This window comes from Rhineura floridana, chromosome 17 (assembly GCF_030035675.1).
Source record: "Rhineura floridana isolate rRhiFlo1 chromosome 17, rRhiFlo1.hap2, whole genome shotgun sequence".
NCBI classification, from domain to species: Eukaryota; Metazoa; Chordata; class Lepidosauria; order Squamata; family Rhineuridae; genus Rhineura; species Rhineura floridana.
The window spans coordinates 26,362,230-26,387,281 of record NC_084496.1 but is presented as its reverse complement, the minus strand read 5'-3'; the positions used below and the strand labels follow the sequence as shown (position 1 = coordinate 26,387,281).

At 43.4% G+C, this 25,052-nt stretch overlaps 1 protein-coding gene across 5 annotated transcripts; it reads left to right on the top strand.

Annotated features, from left to right (window-relative positions):
* Positions 1-1,222: 1,222 nt before the first annotated feature.
* ZFAND2A (zinc finger AN1-type containing 2A) lies at positions 1,223-23,440 on the top strand. 5 transcript variants are annotated; one of them, XM_061599852.1, is made up of 9 exons: positions 1,228-1,339; positions 10,438-10,677; positions 12,767-13,027; positions 14,157-14,253; positions 15,856-15,950; positions 17,153-17,284; positions 18,841-18,992; positions 21,988-22,056; positions 23,288-23,440. In XM_061599852.1, the coding sequence occupies exons 4-9, from the start codon at positions 14,199-14,201 to the stop codon at positions 23,304-23,306; spliced, it is 522 nt and encodes a 173-aa protein (XP_061455836.1). In that variant the 5' UTR covers positions 1,228-1,339; positions 10,438-10,677; positions 12,767-13,027; positions 14,157-14,198; the 3' UTR covers positions 23,307-23,440. The 5 variants fall into 5 exon arrangements, with proteins under 5 accessions (XP_061455838.1, XP_061455837.1, XP_061455840.1 ...); XM_061599851.1 differs by having other exon boundaries at positions 1,228-1,344; XM_061599854.1 differs by lacking the exons at positions 21,988-22,056; positions 23,288-23,440 and adding an exon at positions 21,841-21,979 and having other exon boundaries at positions 1,223-1,344.
* The last annotated feature ends 1,612 nt before the right edge of the window (positions 23,441-25,052 follow it).

Sequence of the window (25,052 nt, the reverse complement as noted above, 5' to 3'; positions counted from 1 at the left end):
TAAAAACAGACTTTAAAATATATTGAAAGAAAACATCTTTAAAAACATCTTTTTAAAAAAAGACTTTAAAAACATCTTAAAAAGCAATTACAACACACTTGCAGACTGGGATACGGTTAGGGTTGCCAGGTGTCCAGTTTTTGCCTGGAGACTCTGGTTTTTTGGGTCCTCTCCAGGTCTCCGGGTGACTCAACTTAACCTCCGGACTCTTAGCTTTCATTTTTTTAAAAAAATTATGTTTCTAGGTGGTCTAGGCTTTCAAGAGGCAGCTGGATAGCCACTTGTCATGTATGTTTAAGCTTGATACCTGCACTGAGCAGCGGGTTGGAATTGATGCCCTTATAGGCCCCTTCCAACTCTACTATGCTATGATTTTATGATTTTCACAAACTTTGGGGATCCATTTTTAACATTGCTGACTGTTATGCATGTATGCCTTTATGGCTTTTAGCCTATCCCATATATTGTTTTGATCTTTTTATAAACTGCTCTTGGTATATAGTTAAAGGGAGATGTAAAAATACATGAACAAACAATATATGAAAATAGATTACTGTAAAGAATGCCATTTTAAAACTGAAACACTTACAATGATGCTAGGAAGATAATCGTAAAGATAATGGTAATACTTTATAATAATCAGAGCGAGATAATTAAAAATAAACCACTGTCAGCAAAAAAAAATACCAGATTGAACTCATACCTCTGTCTTCCTGCTAGTCTTTTAAACTGAGTGGAGACTTTAATAGAACTGCATAGCCATCAGCAATGAATTGACGACACCTAGTGACAGATAGTTCAAAATGCAACACAGATAGTCCAGCTCTTCTGTATTCAGTCGTAACTCAGTGGCCTCCAGGATGGATGGCAACTGGATGAGAGATGTCAGAACAGTGTTGTCTGTAGCATAAAGTTTTCATACAAGAATGCATGGCTGACCCTAACCGAAGAGGAACTTTAGAGCCCGGCTGGATCAAACCAAGAAGCCTTTCTAGGCCAGCTTTCTAATTCCCACAGTGGCCAATCAGGTGTTTCCAGGTAACCCACAAGGGGGCAACAGCCCTCACCTGTTGTTCCAAGAACAAGTCTTCTTAGCCAATGGCCATCTACAGACTCCCTCACCCCACTCCATCTGACCCATTCTCTAATTGGTTTACCTCCTCCCTTTTAAAGCCACATAAGTAAGTGGTCATCACCATTCCTTCTGGTAGAGAGTTCCATAAATTGATCTGAGTGTCATATGAAGGGTTTTTCTTTTGCCAGCTCTGAGTCTTCTGCTGATCCCTCAAGGCAGTGATCATGTTCTTCCCCTGCCTCTTATTTTATCTGCAGTGACCCGGTAAGGTGAGTTTGGCCAAGAGAGTTTGGCCAAGAGAGTTTGGCCAAGAGAGTTTGGCCAAGAGAGTTACATGTGGCTGGCCTAAAGTAAGCTTCACGGCTAAGCAGAAATGTTAACTCAGATCTTCTCAGCCCCAAGTCCTGTGCTGTAGTTGCTATACCAGGGGTAGGGGACCTGGGGACCTCCTGATATGTTTCAGGAATGTTGTTGTTGTTGTTGTGTGCCTTCAAGTTTATTATGACTTATGGCAACCCTATGAATCAGCAACCTCCAAGAGCATCTGTTGTAAACCACCCTGTTCAGATCTTGTAAGTTCAAGTCTGTGGCTTCCTTTATGGAGTCAATCCATCTCTTGTTTGGTCTTCCTCTTTTTCTACTCCCTTCTGTTTTTCCCTACAACTCCCATAATTGCAGATTACGGGACATGCTATCCTGCCCGAGCTCAAGGAACTCAGACTCTGACACAGCTATAGCTTGGTGTCTCTCTCTTTCTGTCTCTGCCATCCTCCCCTACATTTGAGTAGATGTGTCTGTAGTAAACAGTGCTTCCAGGGCACTCGAAGCACTGTTTACTGCAGAGGTGCCTGTGCCACCTGGCAAGGAGCGCCATTCCAGTCACATATGAGAGAGCTGCCTGCAGCAGCTGTAGTAGATGAGGAGCTGCCTTCTGGCTATATCAGAGTGTGTACCCACACACACATCCCCCGTACCCAAAAGAGACTTTGTTAAAAGGAGCTTCTTTCCTGGAGGGTTTGTTAACTGATGTATTACTGTAGTTCATGTACCTTACAAATGAGAAGAAGTGGTCAAATGGATTGTACCTCTTCACACTGCACGTGGGGGATACTCTTTTGAACTGTTAAAAAAAAACAAATACAAAACCCCTCTCTGAAAGAAGAGAAGCAGGGCATTTGGGGTGGGATGGGGGGAGTTTGGACACAGCCCTCTGCTGCTTTGCTAGCTTCCTAGTTACATGGACGGTTTGTTTGTCTATACACAGAAGAGTATTAACAATCATTTCCCCTCTGTATGAAATGGTACAATCCCTTCTGCCACACTCAGCAGGTTTCCTGCTGCATCTATAAATCAATCCCTAGTTTAGGGCTTCCTTCAGTGTTGTAAAACGTTTGGGCACATTTGTAAGGGGAGACCCATCACAAGATGAGTGCACCATCAAACGACAACTTGCATGTGTGAATATGCCCATCACCCATCAAACATGCCACAGCCACACCTTTAGGCTGCAAACCTATACCCACTTTTCTGGGACTGGGTAAGCCCCATTGAATTAAATGGGACTTACTTTTAGGTGACATGCATAGGATCGCACTGTTAACCTCCCCTTCAGCACAACGCTTTTCTGCATCATCTGTTCACATGTTTCACAGCAAGCCATCAAGAGTTTACTCTGGGGCTGAGGGGTATGTGGCCCTCCAGCTGTTGAGGGACTGCAGCTCCCATCATCCTTGGCCACGGGCCAGCCTGGCTGGGGCTGATGGGAGCCTCAGTTTGAAAATGTTTGGCGGGGAGGAGCACAGGTTCCCCACCCTTGGTATAATCAAATGATCTCCATGAATGTGTGAGCTCAGCTGTCCCTTTAAAGTCTTTAAAGTTATCTTCCTGTTGCCACCACTCTGTGACAAGTGGCATTTCCTTGTTCGGATGCTGTCCGAGAGTCTCTGTCTGCAAATTTGTGGATTTGTGCATATCTAGAAGGAGGGAGGGAGAGAGAAAAGAAAAGCTATTTTCAAAAGAATGAATCTTAAGAAGGCCATTAAAGTTGTAGAACTGCTCTTCATTATTTCTCTTTAAGGTAATTTATTAACCCAGAATTGCTCGTCTCATATTTCTCTTTTATTTGTAATCTCCCTCGGGCTAAAGTGCTATATATTTATCTTGCAGGTTAGCATTCTTTTTATGGTGTTCCTGGAGTTATATACTGCCCTTAATTTTATTACGTTGTATTGTATTTTAAATTATGCTAAACAAAATGTGCGCCAACAGAAAGGGATTTGTGTCCCCCTACCCCAACCCCCAGTCAAGTGGGGGTCTGATCCTCTTTATTTTCCAGTGACTGCTGATCAAGCGACCATGGAGGCCATGCTTAATTTTGCTAGGGGTGCTGGTGGGGAACAGAACACCCTCAAATAACTCCCCCCAAGTCTGTAACTCCATTCCCAGGATAGCTCTCTGCTTTCCTTCAAATCCCTCCATAATGCTCACTTATACTGTGAAGAATTCGGCCTGATTCCCACTGTGACAAAGTATTTATACTGAGACATAGACACATTCTTCACCTGTGCCTCCATTTTTAGCCCATTGTTCTGTTGTCTCCCTTTTGCCAAATCTTAGATTGCAGTGTCCTTGGGGGCAGGGACCTGGCCTCTTGTGTCATAGAACAGTGGAGTTGGAAGGGGCAGGAATCCAACTTAAAGCATCCCCGACAGATGGCTGTCCAGCTGCCTCTTGAATGCCTCCAGTGTTGGAGAGCCCACCACCTTCCTAGGTCTTCTTTTCCCAAGGCTAAACATGCCCGTTTATTTCAGTCTGTCCTCAGAGGGCTTTGTTTCCAGTCCCCTGATCATCCTCGTTGCCCTCCTCTGAACCTGTTCCAGTTTGTCTGCATCCTTCTTCAAGTGTGGTGTCCAGACCTGGACGCAGTATTCAAGATGAGGCCTAACCAGTGCCAAATAGACTGGAACTAATACTTCACATGATTTGAAAACTATACTACTGTTAAGGCAGCCTAAAATAGCATTCGCTTTTTCTGCAGCTACATTGCACTATTGTCTCATATTCAGCTCGTGATCAACAACAATTCCAAGATTCTTCTTGCGTGCAGTATTGCTGAGCCATGTATCCCCCATCTTATAACTGTGCATTTGGTTCCTTTTTTCTGGGAGTAGAACTTTGCACTTATCCCCATTAAATTTCATTCTGTTGGTGATATCCTGCCTGAGTGTCTGTATTCGACCCCTCCCCAACACACACACCATTTCCAGCTAGAGCAATATCTTCTCACCCTCCAAAATTCCTGGACGTTTGTTACATGAAAGTTTTTCTCTTCTGAATTCATGCCGGCTGCTGCTAATTAAATTCTGCTTTTCAAGCACATCCCCCCTCACCAAATCCCCACAAATCATTTCTAACTCTTCCCATTCCTTTGGCCGCTAAACTAGCCAGCCTGTAATCCTTCCCCTCAGTGTGTGATCCTTTCCTAAATGAAGCTGGGTCTCAAGCTTTTGCTCAGGATCTCAGGAGCCCAGCCTGTCAGGAGAGGGAAAGCAACTAAAAATACAGTTTTAAGATCATAGCTAATTTCAGATCTTCATTTCCTGATAAGATGTCTGCCTCTGCCGGATTGGCTCCTTCTCTGCTTTTTTATTTATTTTTATTTATTAAATTTATACCCCGCCTTATGGCCCAAAGGCCCTTAAAGCGGCTTACAAAAAAACCACAAACATAATACGTCAATAAAACATAATACATCAATAAAATAATACAGTTCTCAAAATTAAATAACAATTCTCAAAATTAAATAACAAATAACATTTGCAGTAACCTTTGCTTGGATTTACAGCCTTCCTTAAGAATCAAATCCTTTGCACAACCGGTCCCTTTGTCTAGACAGGTGTTTCCATGCATTTATCCCTCCTTCCAAATAATCTCAGGTACAATTGGGTGATCACTTAAGTCCCTGCCTAGCTTGTTTGCTCCTCTGGAAGGAGGGGAGGTGGGTTCTGAGAGCTGGCCAGGAACCCAGGCAGCTGGTGGAGCGACCTCCAGTCTTGGAGTAGGGCTTCCTGGATCCAGTGACTCCTCAGGACCACTGGCAGTGTGATTTGCTGTGTGCGCGTGGGTCCTGATCCCCCTCCAAGGGCTTCCAGGTATGCGCAGGGGACTCCTGAAGCCAGAGGTGTCTGTGTGCCAAGGTCTGCTGACTTGCCTTGGTCCTTTTATGTTTAAAGTCTGACAGTGCATTCTCTTCCTCCAAGGAGAGATGGCTTATTTATTTAACATACTTATAGCCTGCTTTATAGCCCCAAGAGGCTCTCAAAGTGGCTTACCAAAGGGTTGCATGACACAGCCACATTCAAAAGGCTTGTTCTGTTCTGAGCGTGTTCTGTTCCTGACAGGGGAATGCCAAGACATGACATTCAAGGGTTGATGGCCTTACCTGGCCACAGTCTCTTGGAAGGAGAGAGTCGACAGAAGACCCTCCAGCTGTAAGAAGAGTCCTGCTCGACCTGAGCAGACGTATCTAGTCCATTCTGTTTGGTCTGCTGTTGTTTTCTAGGGCATATCCTAAGGGACAACACCTGCTGACACTGGCATATAATCTGGGGTCACCTCAAACTTATTTTGGAGTGTTCAGATTCTAGTTCCTTATTCACGCTGAATTTAAAGTAAAGAGAGCCTTTGGCTGCTGGGTCAGGCCAAAGGCCCACCATCTAGACCAGCATCCTGTTCCCACAGTTGCTAACCAGATGTCTCTGGGAAGCCCACAAGCCAGACATGAGTGCAATAGTCCTCTCTCATTCTTGTCCCCTAGCAACTGGTCATCAGGCATACAACCTCTGATACTGGAGGCAGGACGCAGCTGTCGTGCCTAGTAGCCACTGGCATATGATGTGACCTTGTCCAGTGATATATTAATTCTGGTCTGTATTAATCCGTATTAATCTTGTACTGGCAAAATCCTTGACATTTGTAGATGTTCATGTGCTTTTAAATTACATTCCTGTAGTATGGAAGTTATTAATAGCAGGACAGCAAAAGTGGATTTTGTGAGATAGTGGTTAAGGGGCTGGACTACAACTGGGAGGCCAGGATTCGAATCCCCACACAGCCATGAAGCTCACTGGGTGACCTTGGGCCAGTCACTGCCTCTCAGCCTCAGAGGAAGGCAATGGTAAACCCCCTCTGAATACCGCTTACCATGAAAACCCTATTCATAGGGTCGCCATAAGTTGGAATCGATTTGAAGGCAGTCCATTTCCATTTTTATGGTAGCTACCATACTTTGACCCTGGAAGAATAAATACCCACCATCTATTACACAATGGACTGAAGTCCTCACTGTCCTGCTACATTTGAACATACTTCAGATAGACGCCTGTTTCAAGCAGATACCTGTTTGGACCTCTGGAGGGCTTATATTCATTTCTATGCTTAACTCAAGAGGCATGTACTGATGGGTATGGTATTCATAATGGTATTCATATTAGTAGCAGTAGTAGCATTCATATTTTTCTGTCTTTTTTATACCGTCAGTATTTTTATTTTTATTCATTTTTTTTCATTTCCCCCCCTTTTTATTCTTACATTTGCAAATCATAACATCTAAAAGAGCCCCCAAACCCTAGCAGCCACTGACTCGCCTTGAATGTGTCAATTTCCCTTTGAAAACCAGGCACGTTGGTGGCCATTGCTGTGGTAGTGAATGCCACAGTTTAATTATGCCAGTGTAAAGAAGCACATATGGCTGAAACGTGGCCGGACTCCTCCCTGACAGTTTCTCCCTTGAAGATCTTTTTATTCTAGCAGGCATTTTTAAATGAGGCAGACAATTTTATGACTTTAACTGCTGTTCCTGACTTTTTTTTTTTTGGTAATGGTTTTATGAAATTGTAATGTTCTATGTTGTAAGATTCCCCGAGTGGTGTTTTTACGCTAGAAGGGGAAGGATATACATGTTTTAATGAAAATAAAACAGAGGAAGTAATTCCTTTTGCCTGTCCTGAATCTCCCAATATTCCGTGTTCTTGGATGACCACAGATTCTGTTATTTTGAGAGGAGACTGTTCTCCATTCCATGTATATCTGACCCTTTGCTCACCATTTCCCCCCCTCTAAATTAAAAAGCCCCCAAAGTCGTAACCTTTGGGGAAGGCCCATTGCTGGGGCTGATAATCCAACTGGATGGCCTCAGGTTTCCCCCTCCTGGTGTGCTGGATCATCGTATCCACATGCTTACTGACACTCTCCAAGAATGCTACAAGGTTAGGGAGACAGGAAAATCCCAAAATTTATAGTTTTGAAATGAAGAAAGGCCAAGGATCTGCAAACGAGGAATTAGGGAACAGTTTCAGTCAGACTCATAGCCATTATCTAGTCCCTTTGTTCTAGGCTTGTTTGTCCAACGTGGAGACATGAGTCAGAGTCCTGTGACCATGATGCAAGTCATGCAGAGCACAACACACATTCAGCTTGGTCACTATCACTGAAAACACCAGGGGGCCTTCCCCCGTAGTCCTTACTGTGATGACTTCCTGATCTGAGTCAGCTGAAAACATTAACTCAAAGAATGCAGTGCTTTCAAGTGAGGGGTGTTAACTGCTCAGGAAAAGGCAGCCTGGCCTGCTCTTGAGCTTTTAATAGCAGCAACATCTGCAAAAGAAACTAGAAGTCAGTTGAATAGAGAGAAGCATTCCCATCAGCTAATGTGTACAGCTCAAGCTGCTGTTAAATGCACAGGAGCAGAAGGACAATGAAAAGTTGGCAAACCAATGGATACTTCTAGATAGGTGTTTATTGTGGGATCGATGCTGCTTGTGCATGCAAGTTTTTTGCATTAAAGTGCTTTTAGTGTTTCTGTTTGCTGCCCTGGGCTCCTTCTGGGAGGAAGGGCGGGATATAAATTTAATAAATAAATAAAATAAAATGGTCTGTATCAATAATGCCATCCCATATCCTCCCCACCATCATTTAATGCAGATTTACCCTTTCTGTGGAAAATATATTTAGTCAAATTTTACAAAATGGTCCCCTTGTAGTATCTACAGGTTGTATCCAACTAGCTTTTAGTCAGAGTATATATATATATTGGACTGCCTTCAAGTCAATTCCGACTTATGGCGACCCTATGAAGAGGGTTTTCATGGTAAGCAGTAATCAGAGGTGGTTGACCATTGCCTCCCTCTGAGGCTGAGAGGCAGTGACTGGCCCAAGGTCACCCAGTGAGCTTCATGGCTGTGTGGGAATTCGAACCCTGGTCTCCCAGGTCATAGTCCAACACCTTAACCACTACACCACACTGAACATTTAGTCAGAGTAGACCCACTGAAATTAATAGATCTAAGTTAGTCATGTCCATTAATTGTAATGTAGGGCTAACTACATTACAAACTACCTCTAAGAAGGACTAACACTGGATACAACCCTAAATAACCTGTTCGGGATATTAAGCCCCCAACTGGAAGAATATGCTTTTGAGAACCAGTTACACTGCTTACTTTAGGCTGCTTGAGGCTGCCATCCATAACCAATCCGATTCTTCCAGAGAAAAATGTCTATGGGAAAATCAATGGCTTTCCTCTGGATTGGGGAAAAACCCTGAATTTATTGTTGGAAAAGTGAGAGTAGCAGTTAGATGGGGAAGATGTCGTGACACCCTCCCCCCAACTGAGACGCAAGCAGCTTCAAATCCACATTAAACTCACTTGTGGATGATCCCAAGAGTCTGATGTTGTGATTAATTACAGCCAGATTCTATTCCCTCGCCAGGCCTGCCAGAAATCTTCCTGAGGCTGCAGGAAGGGGGGGGGCATGCCTGTTTCCTTGCAGTCCGATCATTTGCATGTTTTACTCAGAACCTTACCCCTCCCAAATAGGACTCACTCCCAAGTTAAGCACGCCCGCTTGCGTAAAAGGCATGGAAGCCTAACCATGCCACGTGGATTCTCAAACTCACATGGTGAACCTCAGAAAGTGATGCTGATTCAGCAGAATTCCCTCATGCAGGGGTGGCTAGTGCCCTTTGGGACTGGCAGGGCAGTACTTGTCCCCATTTAGGTATTTATTTATTAAATTTATATCCCACCCTTCCTCCCAGAAGGAGCCCAGGGCGGCAAACAAACACCATCTTAAAAACAAGACTTGAAAACCTATTAAAACAAAACAACTTTAAAAATAAAGTATCAATATGAGCTACTCTTCGCCAATGGGACTGGATGGAGTTTGATTTTAAGAAAAAAAGTGCTTAGAACTACAAAATGACAAAACTAGAAAGGGAGCTCTTGAGGCCACCAGCCCTGGCAACACCTTAAGGAACATATCTTGAAACCGACAAAGGAAATTGACAAAGGAAATAATGCTGCAATGACACTTGAATATGATCAGATAGGATTTAAGTGCTTGTTATCTTGAGACAGAGAACTCATGTCTGCAAGGAATTATAATTTTATTTATTAATTAAATTTATATCCCACCCTTCCTCCCAGTAGCAGCCCAGTGCGGCAAACAAAAACACTAAAAGCACTATAAAACATATTAAAAACAAATGACTTTTAAAACATATTAAAACAAAACATCTTTACAAACATATTAAAATATCTTTAAAAATATTTCACAGTGTTAAAAACATCTTAAAAAGCAATTCCAACACAGAAGCAAACTGGGATAAGGTCTCAACTTAAAAGGCTTGTTGAAAGAGGGAGGTCTTCAATAGGTGTCGAAAAGATAACAGAGATGGCACCTGTCTAATATTTAAGGGGAGGGAATTCCACAGGGTCAGTGCCGCCACACTAAAGGTCCATTTCCTATGTTACGCAGAACGGTCCTCCTGATGAGATGGTATCTGCAGGAGGCCCTCACCTGCAGAGTGCAATGATCCACTGGATATATAAGGGGTAAGACGGTCTTTCAGGTATCCTGGTCCCAAGCTGTACAGGGTTTTGTACACCAAAACTAGAACCTTGTACTTCGCCCGGTAGCAAATGGGCAGCCAGTGCAATTCTTTCAGCAGCAGGGTGACATGTTGGCGATACCCTGTCCCAAGGAGCAGTCACACCACTGCATTTTGCACCAGCTGCAGCTTCCGGACCAACCTCAAGGGCAGCCCCACATAGAGCGCATTACAGTAATCTAGGTTAGAGGTCACCAAAACCAGAACCTTGGACTGAGCCCAGCAGCTCATGGGCGGCCAACCCCACCATCCTCCCTGCTCTCTACAAAGGCAACCCTTACAAAGAGGAAAGTGACAGGCAGCGCCACCCCCTGGACTGGCAAGTGGGGCTGAGTCTGGCGCGGCAGGGACCCCCTTGCCGGAGCAGACCAGCCTCCACCGCCCCACGGCTGACAACCACGCTTTTCCCCAGCGCCGTGATTCAGCAGAAAGAGCGGAGGAAAGGGAGGAGGAGAGAGGCGATATCTCGATTGGTCAGGTAGCGGCGTGACGTCGCCGCCGGCTCATTCGGATTGGCGAAGCGGGAATCCGAAGCGGAGCGTGATTCAGCGACATCGAGCTCTCCCGGGGCGGCGCCGTAGTTAAAGCCGAAGCCGAGCAGCGCGTTTGTAACTCCACTGGAATCCGGCGAAGAGAGAGTTTGGGGGCTCTGGTGAGTGTTGGTCTGTCACCTGATTTCCCTTTTGACTTTTAAAAGTATTAATTTTTTTAAAAAATATTTGTGTTTGTTTCTCTGCGTTTCTGTATCGTCAGCTCTTTATCTTGATAGCCTTTTTAGTTACCTGCGATATAAGAGGAGGGAGTCGCTTTGGTATCTTAAACTGCTGTCGGAAAAGGCTGCTTGCCCTTGGACTGAGTGTGTTCTCGTTCAGAAGCCTTTCATTTCTACTTCGTCTTTTTTTCTCCTCCGACCCCCAGACACTCGTTTGGTCAAGGGGCTGTGCCCTCTTTGCTTAAGCTTTTCTGATGGCTCTGGGTCAGTAAAGTAATTGTCCTTGGCCTGTTAGTTTTGTCCCCCCCCCCCGACTTTGTTTACTTCTGTGCGACTACTCTTGTTGCTTCCAGATGACTTGTTTATTGAGGGCTCACTCTGGTTTGCTTACTCAAAGTTTGCAGGGAGGTATACGATGGCCGTTGTTTACTGAGCGTTCATTTGGATTTGTGGTGTTTCTGGGGGTCAGAGGAGAAAAGAGGTGAAGTTGTTGTTTGACACTTTGGTGCATTTACCTGTCGCATTCCTTATTTCAAAAAATCCAGTTTTTTTTTTAATTTTGGGGATCAGGTTTGTTTTGCAAGAGTGCCAAAATCCTTCTTAATTCTGCATCCTAAACTTGCTGTTAAGCAGTCCCACTTGCAAAATAGTGACAATATGGAAATGACCTCTTTCATTGGTCATATCCCCTTTCTTCTGTGTCTTGTGTTCTCCTTGGCATTGCTACCTGTAATGTAATTGTTTAGCCGTTGGTCTCTTTGATCAGCCGGGTGAAGAACTGCTGATGCTCTGGCTTCCTGTGATAAATGTTACCTGGCTTTCACTGATAGCCTCTGCTTGGTGTACAAAAATGAGTGTGGCTAAAGTGGATGGCCATAAGAGGCAACCCCTGCTTGACTCTCTGCATAGTCTCCTGTGGCATTTTTGCTTGACCTACTTACCAGAAGAGGTCAAGAGAAATCAAGATGCTGTTTGGCCTTCTCTTCAGGAAGCTAAACAAAGGGCACCAGGTGGGTTTTTGACATCAATACCTGGTGGAACGCCTCTCCCAATACGAAACTACCCGTACACTGCGCTCGACATCTAAGGCCCTCCTCCAAGTGCCATCACATCGAGAAGCTCGGAGGGCGGTGACTAGATCCAGGGCCTCTTTGGTGGTGGCCCCCGAATTGTGGAATAGTCTCCCCGATGAGGTACGCCTGGCGCCGACGCTGCTATCTTTTCGGCGCCAGGTGAAAACCTTTTTATTACTCCCAGGCATTTAAAAAATTTTAAATATTCTTTTAAAGAAATTGTTTTGTAGTGTATTTTAAAACAGTGTTTCATTGCTGGTATGTTCTGATGTTGTTTGGTTTCTGTTCTTTGTTTGTTTTGCTTTTTGCTTTTCTTATATTTGTTCTATTCATATATTTTCTTGTTTATCCTCTATGTACACTGCCCAGAGAGCCTTTTTTGCTTATTGCGGTATATAAATTAAATAAAATAAATAAATAAATCCTGAAGTCTCTGCTTTAGACTTTGGAGGCAGGCTCCTTCAACCAAGGGGAAATCCCGAAGAATTGCAAATACAACTAGCTGGAACCGTGGGGAAAGGCCGGAGCTCGGTGATAGAGCATCTGCCTTGCATGCAGAAGGTCCCAGGTTCGAACCTCGGTATTTCCAGGTAGGGCAGGGATAGACTCCCTGTCTGAAATCTTGGAGAGCTGCTGCCAGTCAGTGCAGACAGTACTGAGCTAGATGGACCAATGGTCTAACTCAGGGTAAGGCAGCTTCCTAACAACAGGATGAGTCAGACAACCTCAAGCTTTAGTCATTGTTCTTGACAGGCAAAGCCAATTAGGAAGATCATGCTCCCAGGTAAACGTTTCAGATAACTCATCCTTGATTGACCCAGCCCTGAGTTTTCTAGAACCTTCCTAGATTTTATCCAATCCCCTTTCATTTCCTCATTTTTATCTAGTTCCCTTGTTTTGCCCAATTTCCTTGTGTTCTCTCTCATTTTGGCCCTTTCCCACTTTTCATTTTTCAGTTCTCCTGGAGCCACTTTTGGATCCTCTACAAGTTTGTTTAAGACCAGGTTTTGGCTTAGCCTCTCCTGCGTGCACTCTGGTTGTTCCTTTCCGCATCACTCTCAAGGAACTCACAGCTGGACTTAAGACCTAAGGCTTGGCAAAGGATCTGTGCCTGACACCCTGCTCTCTTAATAAAGACCTGACATTCCTGCAGGCACAGAGGTCTGTAGAACCTTCATCCCCTCCGCATAGCGTTGCTTTAGCCAACGCCAAGAGAGGTAACTTTGCAAGTACCTTTTATATTCTCACTGCTATTTCCCCCTTTTAGTGTAGGAACTTTGAACTGTACTTTATTGTTAAACTTACCTTTATCTTTTTATAATAAGCTCCTTTTTCTATATTTGTGTGAGCGCATCTTTTCTAGCTTGGGAGGGCTTAGGTACACAAACTTGGCAGTGCTCGGTTTTGACCCCAGCTAAAGATCCTGTTGGGATGGTGTGTTTTAGGGATCACAAGGGGGGTGGGTCCACACAAGAGTCCCTAATACATGTGTCTATCAGACCCTGTGTGTTAACATAAAGGTGTCAGAAATGCCAATAAAGCAGTTCTCAAGAGATAAACTTTTAACATACTTGAAATGCATTCAGACAGTGGCTTGTTTAGATGCTTGGTCACCCTCACACCTTATTCCTATGGAATTAATAGGCACCTTTGACCACTCTTCAGCGCACCTTGTTTACTAGGATATCCTTCAGCTTTGCAAACACATCCACGGTGATTTGCTGGTTACTTGTGGCTTAACCGTCATGCAGACTTGGCAAAAAAAATCACACTGGCTGACTTTGGGGTATATTTGGACCCCAATGAGATTTCCAATGGATGGATGGAGTCACTTTGTTACCCCAGAGACTCCTCTTTTTTGGTCACTACAAGTGTGGTTGACACTAGCAAAGGCAGCTTCAACAAAAAAAATATATATGCAGAGGAAGTAGAATTTTTCTGAGTAGTATATGTTGTCCCGTTCTCAATGTATATTGAATAAACGGGGGCATTTTTGGACCCGAGTGTTATATTTTGTTCCTAGAAGGAAAACAGTAAGTGGTAATTGGCTGAAATTTGGGGACAGTATATGGGTGACACTTTGTGACAATGCCTAGAAGGACATTCCTGTAGGCCTACTTATGTGTAAATTACACAATGAAAAGTACCCCACAAGTCTACATGATGATTTAAAGAAAAAATGGTCTGCTTTTGTCAATCGTACCTGCTTGACAGTGATGGTTGCTACAGACAGCTGGCTATTAACTGTTTCCACATTTGGGGATGACTGTTTTTTAATGTTCCACAGTGTCTGCCTTGTGTACTTGAAAACCAAAGCATTTAAACTAGTAAAACCTCCTCTTGTAGGCAACAAAGAACTTGTTAAGAGAAGGGGACAGCTTCCTAATAATGGAATTTCCAGACTTGGGTAAACACTGCTCTGAGAAGACCTGCAAGCAGCTAGGTAAGAAGTTGCTGAAATCCAGGGAGCTGGAAGTGCTGTGTTCAGATTGTGCTGACCTTTCCTTAAGGGTAGAGTGTCTCTCCATCAGACAGAGAACCAGAGCAATAAGGAGCAGTTGCAGCAGCATCCCAGATATAAATTGCAAGTAATACATGGCTTGTCTATATCTGGGAAGGGGAACCTGTGGCCTCCTGGACTACAACGCCCCGCAGCATGGCCAATGGTCAGGGATGATGGGAGTTGGGAGTCCGACGGCATTTGGAGGACCATCAGTTTCCCAGCCCTGGTTTTATCTACCCCACCTCCAGCTTGTCAAAGTGGCTTGCATTACATATATTATTATTATTATTATTATTAATTTATACCCCGCCTTTGGGCCAAAGGCCCTCAAGACGGCTTACAAAGAAAAATAAACACAAGTATAAAAATACATCAATGAAAACAATTCACAAAAATCAAACTAAACAACATTATTAAGAAAAAAATGTCCAGGAAATATATATGTAAACAGTGTTGCTTGCTTGCAAACTACCACATTGCTGCTTTTTGATTATCAGTATTTTTGAAAAGGTCAGCAGGTTGGCTGAGGCTGGGGTCCACTTACTGCAGCTGAAATGTATTTATTTATTTAATTATTATTGCATATATATCCCATCTTTCCTCCAAGTTGCTCAAGGTGGTGCACATGGTTCCCCCCCCCCTTTCATTTTATCCTTACACCGACCCTGTGAGATAGATGAGGCTGAGAGACTGTGTCTGTTCAAGGTCACCCAGTGGGCTTCATGGCTGGGTGGGAATTTGAACCTGGATCTTAGTCCAACACTGTCACCCACTGGTGTTGGGAGACAGGACTATATATCTTCAGACTGTGTATGTGTGGGGAGAGGGATACCAATTTGATTGGACCTTTGCATTAAGAAAAGAAAGCAACACCTCCCTCTCTGCAGGGAGCTTTTTATGGAAAGGGATATTTGGAGATGTGACTTTGAGCTTAGAAAGAGAGTCCCGTACTCATAAAGGTTGGGAACCACTGGCTTAGCATATCACTGTACCTCGCTCTTTTGGAAGGTCATCCAGTCTGGAGTACCCACTTTCTCACTGTTGGCTAGAGATGTGAAGTGCTGGAAAATGAAGAAATTTTTTTTCCATCCCCCCCATTTTTGTGTGAAAAATTGAAAAAAATGGACCCCCCCATTTTTCCAGTTGTATTCCAGGCCTTCACATTTCCAACTGGCTTCTTCTGGAGGGAAGGGCTGCTGTTATTCAACACTAATCCATTGCATGGCAGATGTGTGCCTTGCTGGCTTTTAGTATTCATAGGGCTACCTTCCACTAAGTCCTACTCAGAGTAGACCCAATTAAATTAATGAAACTAATTTACTCATATCTATTAACTTTAGTGGGTCTGCTCTGAGCAGGGAAAACCACCCATAGTTTTTAAAAGAGGTTGGTGATAACTGGCAATTCAACAAAATTGCATGTACTTTCTTTAAAAAAGCCCAAATGTTCTACCAGTTTTCCGTATGAATATCTAGCTTTTTGGGGACTTCATTGCAGATGTCTCTGCCATTGCTCTACATGTGTTTTCTCTTTTCCTTGTAGACTTTCTACCCCTGAAATGTGATGCGTGTGATGAAGTCTTCTGCAAAGAGCATATTACATATAACCGGCACAAGTGTCCTTCTGCATACAAGAAGGTAATATAAACCATAGAAGAAGGTAATATAAACCATAGAAAGTGTGGAAAAAATGATCTGTGATGTTGACACAAGGAATAGCACTGCATAACTAGATTTTTTGAAGTTATTTTTAATGACACTCTTGCTGTCCATAATGCTATAGTAGGGATGGCAAACAGCCCCAGCCAGCATGGCTAATGGTTGGATATGATGGGAGTTGAAGTCCCAACAGCATTTGGAGGTTACTGGCTCCCCATCCCTGCTCTTTAGCATAATGAAAATGGGCAGATCCTTGCCTTGCAATCTGAAAACCTATATGGCAAAGGTAACAAAGGAACAAAAAAGTGCACCTGGAACAAGTGGGAGTCTTTGAGTAGAGAAGTTAAATGAGTTTCTATAGGCCTGTAGTGACAGTTTGCAGATGCAGCGTGTCGATTTCTTTAAAAACTTGGTCATTTGACTGTTGCAGAGTGGGGAACCTGTTGCCTTCCAGATGTTGTTGGACTCCCACTCGCATCAGCACCAGCCAGCAATCCAATGGTCAAGAAGGATGAGAGATGGAGTCCAGCCATATCCGGAGAGCCATGTGGTCTCCTGTGTCATCAAAATGAATCTCAAGTTACATCAGGCTTCTAAGCAGAGCTGGATTGCGGCTAGAAGTGTGAACTGATGCACCCCTCGGTTTGGGTGTCTTCTCAGCCACCGATCCACCAAAGTGGCTCAGCTTTTGAACACGCTAGTGGGTGTCTTGGGTCAGAATATGGACTGGTTATAGGAGTGCCCAACCTCAGAGTATGGGATGTTGGTCAGGACTTAATACAGGGGTGGGGAATGCCAGGCCCAGGTGCCATAAGTGGCCCTCTAGAGCTATCTGTCTGGCCCTCAGGACTCCCCCAGACCACCTTCTCTGGCTATACCCCTCACATGCCCTGCTCCTTACCCTCCTCCATTGTTTTGCCCGACTGGGATGTACCTTGCCTCCTACCTGCCTGCAGGGAGAGATGTACATGTAGAAACCTCACTTTTGTGTGGCTCAACAGTACCCTGCTTTATAAAGACAGTTGTATCTGTTGCAGCAGCCACCAATGGTATGTGGCCCTCAGAAGGTTGCTCATTAGGGAATGTGGCCCTTGGGCTGAGAAACGGTCTCAACACCCTGTTTTAATATATCAGAGTTTTGCAGCCATCTTTGCTCACTAATATCCGAACACTTTTTTAAGGATGTGCAGGTCCCAGTCTGTCCTCTTTGTAATACTCCCATCCCAGTGCAGAAGGGAGAGGTGCCAGATGCTGTTGTCGGTGCCCACATTGATAAAGACTGCAAACATGATTCTGCTCAACAAAAGCAAAAAGTAAGGACCTCCCTTAAGAACTATTTCACTGTCTTGGAAATGTTTTTAATGTCTGTCTGGTTCATATGTTCTAATAGCTTATTTTATAATGTATTTTAAATGTTAATGATATGTATATTATAAAGATGGATTCTTTGGAGTATTGTGTTTGAATGGATTTGGACTGTCGTTGCAGTGTTATATTGATGTGTGTGTTTTTCTTGTGTGGTGGGCCACTTTGGGTGCATATGTGCGGAAAAGCAGCATACAAGTCGAATGAAGAATAATAATGTATACGGCAGCTCAAGATTATTTATTATTTATCAAAATATCACTCTTCCAGAATTCTTCTTTGCAGGCCTCTAGGGATTCTGGAGAAAATGGCCTTTAATTTCTGTGTATATGACTTCTTCAAACTAGTTGTTGTATTGTAAACTGCCATGACTGAATAAACAGGAAAGAAAGATGACTTCTATTTAAAAGAAAAAAAAGAAATCCTGATTGTAAAGCTCACCTGGCTGTCTTGCCATGTATACCTGGCTTGTCCAGATGTATCAGTTAATGTTTCAGTAAGACAAAAAGGCAGCCACTTAGAATGGCCTACAACAGGGGTAGGGGATCATAGAGTTGGAGGGGGCCTAAAAGACCATGGAGTCCACACCCCCACTCAATGCCGGAATCCAAATTAAAGCATACCCAGCAGGTGGCTGTCTAGCTGCCTCTTGAACGCCTCCAAGGTTGGAGAGCCCACCACCTCCCTCCAACACTGTGTGAAGATACACAGGGCTCCTGCTGGGAGGGCAGGCGGGATATAAATCAAATAATAAATAAAAGTAGCCAGCTTTTTTGCAGCAGCTATTGATTGTCGAAAAGTAACGATTAAACAATTCTCCTTTTAATTTTAGTATTTTAATGTTATTGCTTTAATATGCAGTAAGAGGGTATCTCACAAGTATTGTTGTGCGTTTGTGTATTTATACATGTTCAGTTTGGTCTATGACCGTAAATAAAAATGAATCAATCAATAATAAATAAGTGTGGTCCTCCGGGTGTGTCTGTCAGGCCCTTGGGACTTTCTCCAGGCCACATAGTTCACTGGACCTGTTCTATGGCCTCCTTGGGTGCTTTTGCCTGGCACTTCTTTAACTGTAAGGATGCATCTTGCTTTCCTGGTGTGTCTGTCTCCCTCTCCCCCCCTGTCTGTCTGTCTGTCTCTCTCTCTCTCTCTCTGTGTGTGTGTGTGGCTGGAATGTAACCTACTGTAAAAAAGGTAAGAGTTACATCCGTTGCCTGCCAGCCACTGGCATGTGGCCCCTGGAAGGCTGTCCACAAGGGAATGCAGCCCTCAAGGTGAAAAAAGGTTCCCCCTGCCTGGTCTACAGAGATGCCCAATTCTCTTACTGGCTTGTACATTAGCAGCACAGTCCTAGCCCAGTTCACTCGAGTCCCCTTTGGTTAAATGAGGTTTACTCCCAGATACTTGCCTCTAGGATTGCAACCTTTAAAATGGTAGGCATGCAAAACAATCCGTTTTTCCTGGTCTAGTTGTAACTTGATTATATATCTTCCACCTCTAGATCTTCACAAACAGGTGCTTCAAATCGGGCTGCAAAAAGAGAGAGATGATGAAGCTGGTTTGCGACCAGTGTCATGGCAACTTCTGTATCAAACACCGGCATCCTCTGGACCACGCCTGCCAAGGGCAAGCCCGTGCCATTTCGAAAGCTGGGTAAGGCTAGAAGTGACTTGAAGCCCACCATCTCTGCGGGCTGAAGCAGCTGTCTGCAGAGAATATTAAAACGTTTTGGATCTTTTTGAGGGATTTAAAATGAATGCAGCCTTTTGTACTTCTGAAAACTCACTCCCCAAGTACTGTGGGCCTGCCCTGATGGTCTTGCTACTTCTACACTACCTTCTGCAAGCCAGTTCACACTATTTTTTTCTTGCAACTGATACCATATGATGCAAATGCTCACTTGGTTTAGCATGCATAGTCTAGGGTGGCAAGGAATAAAGACTTGTATCCAGTTAGAACTTGGTTCAGTTTCCCTGTCCAATTATGAATGGTAGAAAAGGTGGTACTAGAATCGTAGAGCTGGAAAGAGCCTATAAGGCCATCAAGTCCAACCCCCTGCTCAATACAGGAATCCAGCTTAAAATGTCCCCCAGCTGCCTCTTGAATGCTTCCAGTGTTGGAGAGATCACCACCTCCCTAGGTCATGGGTTCCATTGTCGTACTGCTCTGACAGTTAGGACATTTTTCCTAATGTTCAGTCGAAATCTCGCTTCCTGTAAACTGAGCCCATTATTCTGTGTCTTGCACTCTGGAACGATCAAGAAGAGATCCTGGCCGCCCTCTGTGTGACAACCTTTCAAGGACTTGAAGAGTGCTATCATGTCCCCCCTCAGTCTTCTCTTCTCAGGGCTAAATATGCCCAGCTCTTTCAGTCTCTCCCCATAGGGTTTTGTTCCCAGACCCCTGATTATCCTTGTTGCCTTCCTCTGAACCTGTTCCAGTTTGTCTGCATCCGTCTTAAAGGGTGGTGTCCAGACCTGGATGCAGTACGCAGGATGAGGCCTAACCAGTGCCCAATAGAGGAGAACTAGTACTTCATGCAATTTGGAAACAATACTTCTTTTAATGTAGCCTAAAATAGCATTTGGCTTTTTTGCAGCCACATTGCACAGTTGTCTCATATTCAGCTTGTGGTTAACAAAAATTCCAATATCCTTCTCGCAAGTAGTATTGCTGAGCCAAGTATCCCCCATCTTATAACACTGCATTTGATTTTTTCGTAAGTGTAGAACTTTCCACTTATCCCTGTTAAATTTCATTCTGTTGTTTTCAGCCCAGTGCTCCAGCCTATCAAGATACCTTCGAATTTTGTTTCTGTCCTCCAGGGTATTAGCTATCCCTCCCAATTTTGTATCATCTGCAAATGTGATAAGCGTTCCCTGCACCTCCTCATCCAAGTCATTAATAAAAATGTTGAAGAGCACTGGGCCCGGGACTGAGCCCTGTGGTACCCCACTCATTACCTCCCCCAGTTTGAGAAGGAACCATTGATAAGCACACTTTGAGTACGATTCTGTAGCCAACTGTGGATCCACCTGATAGTTGTTCCATCCAGTCCATATTTAGCTAGCTTGCTAATCAGAATATCATGAGGCACTTTGTCAAAAGCTTTCCTGAACTCGAGATATATTATGTCCACAGCATTCCCACAGTCTACTAGGGAGGTTACTACTTAATTCTAGTGTTTTGCCTGTTAAAAGGAAATACTATAGTTCTTGGGCCTCCCAAATGCAGGAGAACCAAACTAAAGCACTTTGAAATATTGATGTACTTACAAGAGCACAGTTAGAAGTACAAGTCTTTCTGCTGGTGCCAGTTCCTATACAGAGCTAGGATTCAATATGGGAAGCAATAGTGTTTGTCAGAGCATATGCAGAGTGCACTGAATAACCGAAACAGCTCTCATTGGATTATGGGGAGAGCTACCAGCTCCGTGGGTGTGAAGTCACCTGCGCTATTTCAGAAAAGCTTGGGATAGCTGTGAATTACACAGGAGATGTCTATATGGAGAAACATAAGCCACAAATACAGGTTCCCACCCCAAGGTGTCCACAATAAGATCTGGGGAAGGAGGTGCCGATGTATCATAGACCAGTGGTAGCCAACATGGTGCTTTCCCAATGTTCTTGGACTAAAAGTCACATAATCCCTGGCCTTTTAATATGCTGAATAAGGTTGATGAGAGTTGTAGTGCAAAGGCTTTTTTTGGTATTCGCCATTTATTTAAGATGTAACTTGCGTTGTAAGCCACTTGGAATTTTGTTTAAATATAAGCACTATATAAGTTGTCCAAATACACCTTCCTCTTTCAACAAGCCTTTTAAGTAGGGACCTTACCCCAGTCTGTGTTGGAATTGCTTTTTAATATTTATTTATTATTACATTTATATCTCACCTTTCCTCCAAGGAGCTCATGGTGGTGTACAAAGATGGTTCTCCCCCTCCTGATTTTACACTCACAACAACCCTGTGAGGTAGTTTAGACTAAGAGGCAGTGACTAGCCCATTATCACCCAGTGAGCTTCAGGTTGAATAGGGATTTGAACCCTGGTCTCCCAGGTCCCAGTCCAACACTCTAACCAGTACACCACACTGGCTTTTAAAGCTTTTTAAAAAAAAATGTTTTTAAATATCTTTTGGTTTAATATGTTTTTAAGGATGTTGTATTTTGATAAGTTTTTAATGAAGTTTTGTTTTAATATGTTTAAGGATGTTTTGTTTTGATATATTTTAAAGTCTGATTTTATGTTTTAGAGTGGTTTTAGTCCTTTTGTTTGCTGAGCTGGGCTCTTACTAGGAGGAAGGGCAGGATATCAATCAAATTAAATAAATAAATAAATTTGGAGGGCACCATGTTGGCTATCTTTGTCATAGACAAATGTGATCAGCTGACAACGGTGTGGACTTTTAAAAAAGTTAGACCTTGCAATCTGTATTGGTCTTCTGAGGCTTGCCTATTCTAGTTGATCTGTGAATAATGGCAGATTTTTCCCTAATGCAGCAAAGTGCTTGCCCCCTTCAGGCAAAGAGCCTTTTGCCTCGTGCAGTAGAGCTTCCAGAATGAGTGAAGGAGTAATGCTGCACCAACCTGGAAGTGTCACAGTCGGCTGGTGAATGCAGAATGCTTATTGCGGCTGTTTCCTTGCAGATGTGCTGCTCTGATGAGATCGCTGGAATCCAACAAGATGCCTCTTAACTGCCAGCTTCTGCAGAACAGGTAAATGCAGGTAGTGTGTTTCTCCAATGTCTGGTGATCCTAACTGGAGCAGAGTCTCCTTTGTCATATACCACAGGAGTGAGTAGACCCAGGCTTGTGGAATCCACTTTGTTTTTTCACCTAGAAGTGTTGAGATCCACCAACTAGAGCCAGATGCTGAACAGTAACTCGGACAGAGCCGGTTATGTACTTTACTCCTCAAGCTGTACACTGGAATAACCTGTCAATACAAGCAGAACTCTAGCCTGAGTGACTCCAGACCAGAGATTCTGAACACAAAACTTTAAAAATAGCCAACAGAACTACACAGAGACCTGGTCAAGGGCAAACGATCAATACTTTCATTTTAAAACAGGAGCACTGATGCTGAGAGAAGTTCTTAGCAGAAGTCCAATCATGCCAGGGAGCTGTTTATAATTTGCTGCTAAACTCTTGGAAGTAGGACATATTTACCAATCTACTAAAGAGCACCCTGAGATCTACTGTTGATCCTGACCTGCTATCTGCTTGCCCTGGTATACCATATTCAATCTTTGCTTAGCCAGTGGCCATAACTTAACACCAAATTTTATGAATTTTATGGTGTGTTAAACCACAGGCGGGGAGTCTGTAGTCCCTTTTCATATGCTGTTAGACTCCCATCAGCCTTGCCCATTGGCAATCTGGGGGGCCACAAGTTTCCCGCCTCTGCTTTAAACATTAGCAAGAAAACTTGAATGTGAACATTTGCCATGTTTATAATGATCAAACTGAACAAAGATATGGAAGCCTAAAACTTATTTTGTTAGGAGGCGAAGCTGCTATGACTTTGACTATTAGCTCATCTTTGCAAAACTGTAAAGCAAGACTTAAATGCCAAAGTCTTTGCCCTATAAGAAATGCTCAAATTCAGTATTTATGAGGAGCTGAAGCCCACAATGTTTAGTTTTCCCTTAGGAAAAGGACTTGTTCGTAAAACACTTGTCCAAATAGATTAGAAACAAGAGTTGTTTAAGTATGCATGGGCTTTTAAATATTTTTAATTATTTTTTTTTAAAAAGAGGCTTGTGAGATGTTTTTAGTGTTTGTCCCTTGTTTGCTGCCTATGTCTCCTTCTAGGAGGAAGGGTGAGATAAAAATGTAATAAGAATACCATCTATAAGCATAGACGCATCACACTCTGATAAAGGGGGTAGTTCTTTGTTAGTCACAACTTGTGGTTGGCTAATGGCACTGTTTTTATGGTTTTCAGATGCAAAGCAAAAAGCTGATGTCATACAACCTGGGTCCAAAACTGCCTTGTCCTGTTGGATTGTTGCAAAGATTTAGCTCTTAAAAGCTTCTCCACCTTTTCTGTGCTACTTTTATATGTAAATGTCTTCAATAAACTGACTTCTTTACAATAGCAGTGGTTATCTGGTACTTCAGCCACGGGGATCCCTGGAACCAACTCGTATAATCCAACAAGTACGCCACAAGGAGTAGATTTATTGCAGAGCACCCAGGTGAAATCAATGGCAAGCAAGTCAAAATGCCTTGAGCCAGCCATCGTTTGTCAATCTGATGGGCTCCAATTCCCATCAGCCTTATATGGCCAATAGTGATAATAGAAGTTGTAATCCAGGACATCTTAAGGATACCAGTTTGGCAAGGGCTGCCTTCAGAAATGAAGCCAAGATTTGTACACATTATTCTTTTTTGCACTCCCCTCCCCACTAGAGGGTGGTGGTGGTTAGTAAGACCTTTCCCAACTAAAATGATCCCATGCTTAGAAGTGGAAGCCATCCGTAAAATGCTTTATTTTTCTTTGATTTATTTTATCAGTGATATGAGAGCTCTAATTTTTAGGCATGAGACTAGTTGGGTAGAGGTTTCTGCACAACTTTCCACTGTCTGTGGGAGCCTTGGATGCAGTATCCGATTCAGCCACATGATGTCACAACTAGGGGAAGCTTGGTTGTGTTATGCCAGTCGTCTTATGCCTGCCTTTAAAAGGAATGAACATAACTTTGTGTCTCTTGTAAATATTCCAGCAAATGCATTTCTCTCAAGGGTGACTGTTGGCAAATATGGAAGCGATCCATCCTCCAGCTGACCAAATGGAGTCATAACTATTTAATACAGAGGAAGGGTACAGAATCATACTCTTGTTCATCAAGTAGTCTAATTTATTAATGACGAATGTACCCAAATGCAGGTGGGGGAAAAACCCCATTGAGTCCTGAACAGAAGAGGAACATTTAGGGTAGAGTTGGGGAAACAGAATCTTATTTTACTTAAACTTTTATCTCCCCCCCTCCGCCCCAAAGATACTGGTTTGTATAGACATACCAAAGTAAAGGGTTTAAATGTACACAATGTACAGCTTCCTGCATGGGCCTTTCTTAAACATAATCAAGCTTGTAATCAATATACTGAGAGCCAGTGTGGTGTAGTGGTTAAGGTGTTGGACTACGACCTGGGAGACCAGGGTTCGAATCCCCACATAGCCATGAAGCTGACTGGGTGACCTTGGGCCAGTCACTGCCTCTCCACTTACCAGGAAAACCCTATTCATAGTGTCACCATGAGTCAGAATCGACTTGAAGGCAGTGCATTTCCATTTCCTTTCAATCAGCATACTGGCAATATCAATGAACTTATTTATTTTATTAAATTTATACTCTGCTCTTCCTCCCAAAAGAGCCCAGGGTGGAATTTAAAGATACATAGCTGCAAATTTGTAACACCTGCCTCTAAGACTTTTAATGAGTCTTACTAAGCAGTGCTCTTGATGTGACTTAAAATATATTTAAAATCAGGGAAATTTGGGGTGATATGTGATCAGTATGCTGATAGCAGCTCTTTTTCTCAATAATATGTGAATTGGAAGGGGCTGTGCAAGCCCTGGGCCAGTGTCTGAACTTGATGGTGGGCTGGATAAGGGCCTAAAAACAGCCTGAATCCTGGCAAGATGGATGTGCTGTGGGCAAGGGGTTCCACAGACTGGAAAATAGGTCAGTTGCCTGCCTTGCATG